This window comes from Musca autumnalis, unplaced genomic scaffold (assembly GCF_047663935.1).
Source record: "Musca autumnalis isolate F117 unplaced genomic scaffold, ASM4766393v1 scaffold_1, whole genome shotgun sequence".
NCBI lineage: Eukaryota > Metazoa > Arthropoda > Insecta > Diptera > Muscidae > Musca > Musca autumnalis.
The window spans coordinates 154,205,331-154,214,829 of NW_027411644.1; the positions used below are offsets into that span (position 1 = coordinate 154,205,331).

A 9,499-nucleotide genomic window follows, 5' to 3' on the forward strand; every position below is an offset into this window, starting at 1 on the left:
ATGATTCGATGTGAGCATTTTACTAAAAGAGGTTTCAGAAAAAGAGACTTTCGTGTGATATTTTTATAGCCCCCACCATAATATGGTGAAAGAGTTTTGTGATTTGGTGTAGAAGTTTATATTACTCCACGTTTTGATACAGCCCCCATAGAAGGTACCTACCGATTTCCGGTATTTTGAAGGTTTTAGCTTCATTATTTCACCGAAATGGCTGAAATTAGTCTTGGTACTTAGTCTTCGTTGGGTGTATAAAACTTTTTCCTGTAAATTTGTCCGTATATGTCCACGGCTTCGTATAGCCCTCATAGAACGATACCTTTGAAGGTTTTAGCTTTATTATCTCACCGAAATGGCTGAAATTTGGTACTTAGTCTTCGTTGGGGGTATAAAACTTTCCCCCTGAATTTTGTCTGTTTAGGTCCACGCTTTCATATAGCTCCCATACAACTTTCCAATTAAAATTACAGCTTTTTTACACAAATGGATTTTTTTTTTGAGTATATGAGCTTTCATACGAGTTATATAAGTTTTATGAAAACCCAAGGAGTATTTTTTAATTTTTGAAAAAATTAAAATTTTTTGTATTTTTTTTTTAATTTGAAAAACATTTTTTTTTAGTTTTTTTTTTTTTTGGTATTTTTATATTTTATTTATTGGCGTTTGACCATCATTAATATATACGAAAATATAAAAAATACAAACACGCTGATATTTTGATGAAAAATAGTAAAAAAAACTTAAATGTTTGAATTTGACCTTAAGTTTCTCTGGAACTTACATACCGAATTTGACCGCTTATAATTCATCTGAAAGCTGGTTGTGTTATCAGTCTAACAAAAAAATGGATTATGAAATTATCTCTTTTCTTTCAAAAGTTACAGAATTTTGACCAGGAAAAAACGATTCTGAACCACTGTGCGTCGTAGGAACCAAGAGATTATCGTATAGCCGATAACCTCTTGGCATACTTAAATTACACCTGCATAGTTAAACGTTTTGAGTTACAACGATTGCGTAGGATAGTATATGTCATTGGAATGATGTGGAATCAGAGTCTCAGGCAAGAAGAAGAATACAACTATTTAGCGGTGTCTTGTCAATGTAAAATTAATTTTAATTAATTTTTAATCAAATACATCCTCTACATACATAATTTCTAAAATAATTTTTTAACAAAAATACGGCTAATATAGATTCATTAATCGATGACAACAATTCGGAAAAATATTTATCCAAGTCATGTTGTTAAGTAGACCAACATGTTTAATGTCGATTCAAAATTGTTGAATTTTGGTTTAATTTAAGGTTGTTATCCCTTGGCTTTTCACTTGAAGTTTTATCGTTATAGAGACTGTTATCCCATTCTCGTATGTATTTTCAAACACTGGTATAGTTAAATAAAATATAAAGTATATTTCTCGGAATGTATTGCGATATTTCTATTTGATGTAGTGACGACGTTAACCAGCAACATCGAACTGTTGGCTGACAACTGAACTTCATAGCGGGTTTTGAAAGGGACGACAATGAGAATTATTGTGTCTAAGTACGAATTCAAACAAACACACTTTGATGAACGCATACTATTATACACATATACATACGTCATATCCAGTAATTCCATTGAGTTCTTTACTCACACTTCATATCGAATGACGAATATTCCACATTTAGAGTAACAACAATAAAACATTATTTTTCTTAAGCATTATTGAATTCATATCATTTTTTTTTTGATTTTGGTTTTTAGACGAAAATGACACTTAACACTTGATTGAAGGTTGAATTAGGGGCGAATAAAGATGTTAACAATATATATTGATGTACATATGTATGTATATGAGTGCTTACGCCCACTACATTAGGTGTTCTCCAAATTGTCGTAAAATAAAGAAAATGGAATTGTAGTTGAAGTAGGAGGTCTGCTATGAAAATCGGGCTCAATACGATTTTATTGTGTTTCTTAAATACATAACATTGGACTAAGGATTGGACTATTTTGTGACTCTTTTTGGATGTATGGGCTTGCCGATAAAAATATTGATTTGGACTAAAGCTCATAAGTGTTGCGTAGAAGGTACTGGAACGGCATAGTTCATTTTGGAAGTGGATCTTATTTTGGGAGTCATTCCTTTCGATAGATATTGCGCCCGCCATTTCAGTTTAGAGCTGTTGTACCATTATGTCAGGAAGTAAGCATGGACTTGCCCCGTAAACAAGACCAAAAGTAGCACCTTCGGTATTGGACCAATATGGCCCCTTTTTTAACTTAATCTAAATTTGTACAAAATATTACGAACTCCAAAATGTGAACCAAATTGATTTCTTCCTTTGAGAGATACCACACCTACCAGTTAAGTAAATATTTTTAATTTTTTTGTGGGGGAGATACCTGAAGGATTGGACCGATAAGCAACGTCTTCGATCTTTATGATTCGCAGAAATATAAATGTTCCACAAGCGGTACAAGGGAGACTTCTTACATATCAATGAGTGCACCCCGATCCATATTAGCTCAATGATATCGCCGAGTCCGAACGGCGTGTCTTGAAACACCAACATTACTGAGGTGTATTTTGCCACCGTTGAAAATCTGATGTTGCCTGGCCGGCAACCCACGAACTGGATAACATTTGGTTTTTAGTCTCCGTTGGAGCCATAATATATTTGTTGTTGTGGTGACAGTATTTTGATATGCTGTTTGTTCGTTTTTCTGTTAATTCTGGCTCTGGGTCTATTTTCCGTTCTGCTTCGGTGGGATGTAACTACAAATCAACTCGGGTTAGTAGAGTAGGTTTGGCAGGGCATTAAAAAAGGTGCAGGGTGTTGTGCGGGCCTTGCCGCATCCTGCGCAGATGTGTTTCACATATATTAGAGGACCATACTGGTACCGCATAACTTACCACAGACCGACCTATCGCGTTATATGTGGTAAACAAGGTTTCTTTATTTGCACCCTAAGTGCTGCCGGCTAGGACATTTAAGTACCTTGTTCCTACATCTCATCTTGCGGCAGATATCTGCGGGTAGAATTTTGGGGTAGTTTGTTGTCGGAATTCTGCTAACATCGACCATGACATTTAACTCTGTTCTCACCACTGTGGTGAACAGAGTGGCCGTAGATTTAACGGCGATATTTGCATATTCCTCGCATGGGATAAGATAATAAGATCGGTCACAAATGACATCAGGTAGTCTGCTCGATGGTAGATGGAGGGTAGTCTGCTCGATGTCCTCAAAAAGCGTGAAGTACTTGACAGTATCAAAGGCTTTTGATAAGTCAAGCGCCACAATCACTATTCTACTAACTATGTTGTCGTGCTGTGCCATCCTGCCCATTTTCCAGACTTCAGAAACGATATGGTTGACTAGTGACAGGTTGATAAATCGACTCCCGGCACATCAGGGCCCAACCCATTGGATGATTTAGCATTCCTGATGGCATTCGCAACATCATCTATTGTAAATTGTGGTGGTTCATCCTCGGTATGAAGAGATAATCTTCTCTTCGCCTCATCACTCCCGGGTTACTCGACAAACTGTAGATTGAAATAACTTGCGCACCCCTTCGGATCAGTCAGCGTAACGTCGCCAAACGTGAGTGACTGAGGTCATATCTTCCTTCTTTCCAAGGCTCGAGAGTGACTTAACCGTTGCCCACAATTCACTTACTCCGGCTCCAATGTTGCAACTCTTCAGATGATTTAACCATTTGCTCCGTTTATGCTCACCGAAACCAGTTAACTTCCAGTATCAGCTCATTAACTCTTGGGTCACTGGCGTTGGCTCTACGAAGCTCATCACGCTCATTTGCTAGTCCAGTCGCCTCTGCAGGGAAGTTTGGTCTCACTTCGGGTATTCGACCAGCAGGAATATGGCGAGCGGCTGCAGCAGTGATGATGTCTCTGGATACCCTTTCTGTTACCCGAACATTACCGAACCTTTAGTGCGGTGGATGCGGACGCGACAAACCGAGCACATATAATGTGGCCCTGTGTTTTCCTCCGTCTCGGCACGTGACAAAAGAATCGGAAGCAGACATTCCGGGATATGCTGCTCCCAACACAGAAAAACGATACAAATACAAACATGTGTACACTGAGGTAGGAGCCGCTGACCGGAACAAGGATGTTGTGTGGTTCTGGGTCAATCCGGTATGAGAGAACCCGATGCCATGTGATTGTCTACCTACGTAGTGGTAGTCGTCTATAACCTTCTCAATTACGGACTTAGGGATACGATTGGGTAGCAGAGCTCGATCCAATGTAAAGCTTTTTTAGTATGAAATATCCTAGAAATAATATAAAGTCCTTTCCAAATATTCGCATTCTATCGTCACTGTTGCGTGTTTTATTCTTCCTGTTAGATCATTACTCTTATTTCTTTTACTTAGTGACCCATAATCATTAGGCGTAACATAATATTTATTCCAGATTAAACGCACAAACTGGGTTAGAAGTAGTAGTAGCAGCACTTATGCACGTCCGCTGGTTATGTTCATTGTTCCAGTACAATTTGGGGAGACACATAATACAGATACTGTTGCCAATGACACTTGACGTATCCCTCAAGTGGTACCATGTGTACGTGGAAGTAAATGAATGCTTTTGGTCAACACTTGAAATTCTTTGTAGTTTTTTGTTTGTTTTGCCCTACCTCAGCATTGAATGAATGACCGGCCCGTAAGCCTAAAAGTGTTTCAACGCGTTATCTGGGCTACAACTGAAACTCATTATCAGCAAAAGTCATTGCTGTGGTATTTTAATCATCATCAATATCGTTGGCGAGTATCTAAAATCGTCATCACTGGCCAACATCTGGCTGCGTATCAATGTGTGAGTTCGATTTTATGTGATCTAAAGTAGTAGCAACAATTTTTTTGCCATATCGCATCTTAAATGTTTTACAAATCACCTGCCGGTAAAATTGTTGTTGCTGTTGTCGTTGTACCTCAATGAATTGTTTTTGAATAGGGCGAATATGAACGAACAAGAATGTTGTTGGTAGTGGTAATGATGGCGGTGGTGTCAGTGTTGGCCGTTAATTGTTTTTTTCGGTAGATACCGGCATTGTTGTTGTTGTTACAATTGAGTATTTGAAACTTTAATTAAATAATTTTTTGAAGTTAAATGAGATTTTAGTGGAAGTTCCAACTAAAAATCTAATGTTCCAAATCGATTTGTATAAATGAGCTGAGCGCAATTCGGAATAGCATCAGTTAACGATTTGGCCTTTCTTGGTTTAGATCCATTGCAATCAACAAATATCAATTCAGAAACAAATAATTATATATTCTCAACTAAAGAAGGATAAACGAAAGACACAAAAACATGCGTTTCTTTATTTTGTTTTCTTGTTTGGCCGTGGCCACCGTTATAGCCCGCCCAGAACCTCCAGTAAACTATTTACCTCCTGCACAAGATAATGGTATGTATAATTTTTGGTGGTATACCCCCTGTGTATCTCGAAAGAAACTAACATTATATATTACTTCCCACAGAAGTCGCATTCAATAGCTTTGGCAACCCAGTGCCAACATACAACACTATTCCTCCTTCTCCTGATACTATTGCCCCAGCCGACAGTGATGTAGTTGCCACCCCTCAAGTGCCCACCGAAGAGGATTCGTATAGTGCCGCTTACCGTCATTCCACTTCTAGTCAATATCAGTCGGGTTATTCAAATGCTCCCACCGAGACCCAAGTCCATAAACACATCTATGTCCATGTACCACCCAAAGACTTTGAAGAAGAAGACGTAATTCAACCCCGTGTCACACATCAATCCGGACCCAAACAGAAACACTACAAAATTGTCTTCATCAAGGCTCCAGCTGCTCCTGTTATGCGTCCACCAGTTGTTCCACCACCACCCCAAAACGAAGAAAAGACTCTTATCTATGTCTTGCACAAGAAACCCGAAACCCAAGCCGATATTGTTATTCCAACTCCAGCTCCCACCAAACCATCCAAACCAGAAGTATTCTTCATCAAATACAAGACCAAGAAGGAAGAAGCTCCAGTTTATGGTCCACCAGCTGCCGTACGTAACTCCCCTCAACCAGCTGAAGAATATGCTGCTCCTCAGTCTAATGATGTCAATGTCAATGGTGATTTTCTTCCCATGGATACCAGCGAGTATGAACAGCAAAGTGCCACCGCCGAACCACCAGCAGCCAACGAAGAAGACGAACCAAAATACATGAACATCGAACAAGAACCTGAACCAGAAACCTACAATGCAGGTGATGAAGTACAAACTCCAGTCGAACCTGAACCCAGCAATCAATATTTGGCACCAGAAACTACCTCAGCTCCCATTGTTGTTGCTGAACCCGAAGAAGAGGAAGTTCATACTCCAGCTCCCATCTACGGTACACCCAACCGTTATTTCATCAAAAGAAGAAAGTAAGCGAAAAGTATTCGATGAAGCCCACTGCGGCAGCCATCCCTTGATAGACTTATAGAAAAAATTATTTGTTATTGTTGTTTCGTTAATTATAGAATTTAGTTTAAAACAATTGTTACCCATTTCGTTAAATGTTCATACATATTGTTATTCACACAATTAAGTACATAAACACGCCTACATATATATGTGTACTGTATGTATGTTAATAAAATTGTTTACGTATATAAAAATTTCAAATTATTATTTAGAGCAAAGTAGCAAATTATTATTAGCACATAATGTAACTTAGAAATGTGTGAAGCAGGGAGTATACCTTCTTATTATATCATGATCATGATGATTATTGGTCCCTCTCTCAATTACATGGTGTTATCATGATATAATGAAAAGTCCCTCTCTCATCTCAAGTGGACACTGACCTCCCCGTGGTGTCACCTGGGGTAGCTGCCTTTAACACCTGTTAAAGGTAGTGAGCTAAAATGTGCCGTTAAAAACTTGGGTTTGGGCGCCCGGTTAGTAACCCTCCCCGAGAAAAAAGCAGCCTACTATGAAAACAAAAAAAAACAAAAGAAAAGAAAAACAAATCCCTCTAAAGTTGACGACCCCCGCAAACATTTTAAGGACCATGATCTGCAAATCTGCACCTGGAATGTTCGCACTCTTTATAGAGAAGGTTTACGCATTGGCAGATGTACTTGAAAAGTACAAGGCCGACATTACTGTCATACAGGAAATACGATGGAATGGGAAAGGCGTCACAACAACACCTAAACGTGACGCATTGTATTATGGCTGCCATGACATAAGGCATGGTTGCGGATTTGTAGTTGGTCGCAGGTTAAAACACCTCGTCTCCAGCTTCACATCAGTGAATGAAAGACTTGCTACAATTCGAATAAAAGCAAAATTCTTTAACATCAGCTTTATTTGCGCTCATGCTCCCACTGAAGACAAGGACGAACTGACCAATGATATATTTTATGAGCGCTCAGAAGAAACATGCTCATGCCATTAAAATTATTCTAGGCGATTTTAATGCCAAAATTGGAAAGGAAAATATCTTTGGCCCAACAGTCGGAAAATTCAGTCTCCACAGTGAAACATCTGACGATGGTATGCGGCGGATAGACTTCGCAGCGGCAAAAAACATGGTAGTTAGCAGCATCAGATTTCAACATCCCGACATCCATAAGTGCACCTGGCTGTCTCCAGATCAGAAAACAAGAAATAAAATTGATCACGTTGTGATAGATGGAAGACATTTATCGAGCGTGTTGGATGTGCGTTCGTTCAGAGGAGCAAACACAGACTCTGGCCACTACCTTGTTGCAGCAAAGGTACGCACCCGGTTAAACGTAGCAAACAAAGTACGAACAGACACAACACGAAAGTTAGACATCGGTAAGCTGCAATCACAACAGATAGCCACAGCATATTCCACTCATATAGCCCAATTGCTTAATCAAATCACTCCTCATCCCGATAACTTATCAGCGCAATGGCAAAGTATTGCCTACTCCATGCAAACAACCGCAAAAACCATGTTTGGATACCAGAGACCTCCACCAAGGAATCCATGGTATGATCAGGAGTGTTGTGCTGCTACCGAAGAGAAAAATGCGGCATATAGGGCTACTCTACAACAATGGTGAGCAAAATAGGAAAAGAGAAAATTTAAGGGAGAATTAATATTTAATTTTTCTTGTTGTTTCATTACATATTTAAACAGTTTTAAGCACTAATGTTACCTAAAATCGTGCTACAAATGAATTATTAAAGAATTATTACAAAAAATACTTAAACGCCCAAGTGTTGTTGAATTAATTAAATTAAGAGTATTTTACAGAAACCACCAGTGGATGGCCGTGCACACCATTGCTCTACAATCAGTTGCAAACGCGTAGCGCACGAGAGAGGTAGAAAAGGAGAGAGGAGAAACGTCTTTTCCGCAGGAAAAAGAGGGAAATGGAAAGACGGGAGTGTGAAAAAATCGAGCTGTACAGGAACCAGAATGAAGTCCGAAAATTCTTGCAAAGATTCAAGCATCAAACTGATGGCTTTGGTACAGGAACATCCTTCTGTAGAGACCAGCGAGGTAATTTGATAACTGATACAGATAGTATGCTCAGGATATGAAAGAACATTTTTCAAAACTGTTGATATCCAACAGCAGCGAATACGACGAAGATACCACAGATCCAATCCCAGAAGATGGTATTGAATGTATACCGCCCATCCAAGATGAGGTAAAGGCAGCAATAAATCGGCTAAAGAATAATAAGGCAGCAGGAGCCGATGGCTTACCAGCCGAGCTGTTAAAAACCGGAGGCGACACGCTGATAAGCTAGTTAGCACCATCTGGCAGGAAGAACGAGTACCCCACGATTGAAACATGAGTATCCTGTGCCCCGTCCACAAGAAAGGAGATAAGACTGTATGCTCTAACTATAGGGGCATAAGTCTACTCCCTATTGCCTACAAGATCGTGTCAGGGATATTGTGCGAACGACTAAAGCCTATGGTCAACGAGATAATTTGACCATACCAATGCGGCTTTAGACCTGGCAAGTCCACCATTGACCAGATATTTACCCTGCGGCAAATCCTAGAGAAGACCCAAGAGATGCATATCGACACCTACCACCTTTTTGTCGATCATAAAGCAGCCTTCCACAGCCCGCTGCGTTGAAAGGTATTCCAAGCCATGTCTGAATTTGGTATCCCCGCAAAGCTCATTCGGCATTGTAAAATGACTTTAACTGACACGAGATCCTCAGTTAAAATAGGAAAGAACCTCTCCGAAGAGTTTTGTACCAAAAGAGGTTTCAGGCAAGGAGACAGCCTTTCGTGTGATGTCTTCAACATCCTGCTGGAAAAGGTTATACGAGAGGCAGAATTTGCTAAAGTGGGTCTGGCGGAAAACGGTGAGAAGACCAAGTTGATGGTGTCGACGCGCAATGCGTCCATTGAGCTCGGACCAACTGTGGAAGTTGGTTCCTACAATTTCGAGGTAGTAAAAGACTTCGTCTACCTCGGCACCTCCGTAAACACAACAAACGACATCAGTTGTGAAATAAAAAGAAGAATT

At 39.7% G+C, this 9,499-nt stretch overlaps 1 protein-coding gene across 1 annotated transcript; it reads left to right on the plus strand.

Moving 5' to 3' along the window:
- The first annotated feature begins 5,330 nt into the window (after positions 1-5,330).
- On the plus strand, positions 5,331-6,411 carry LOC141388992 (uncharacterized). Its single transcript, XM_073959940.1, has 2 exons — positions 5,331-5,427; positions 5,501-6,411. The coding sequence occupies exons 1-2, from the start codon at positions 5,331-5,333 to the stop codon at positions 6,409-6,411; spliced, it is 1,008 nt and encodes a 335-aa protein (XP_073816041.1).
- Positions 6,412-9,499: the final 3,088 nt, after the last annotated feature.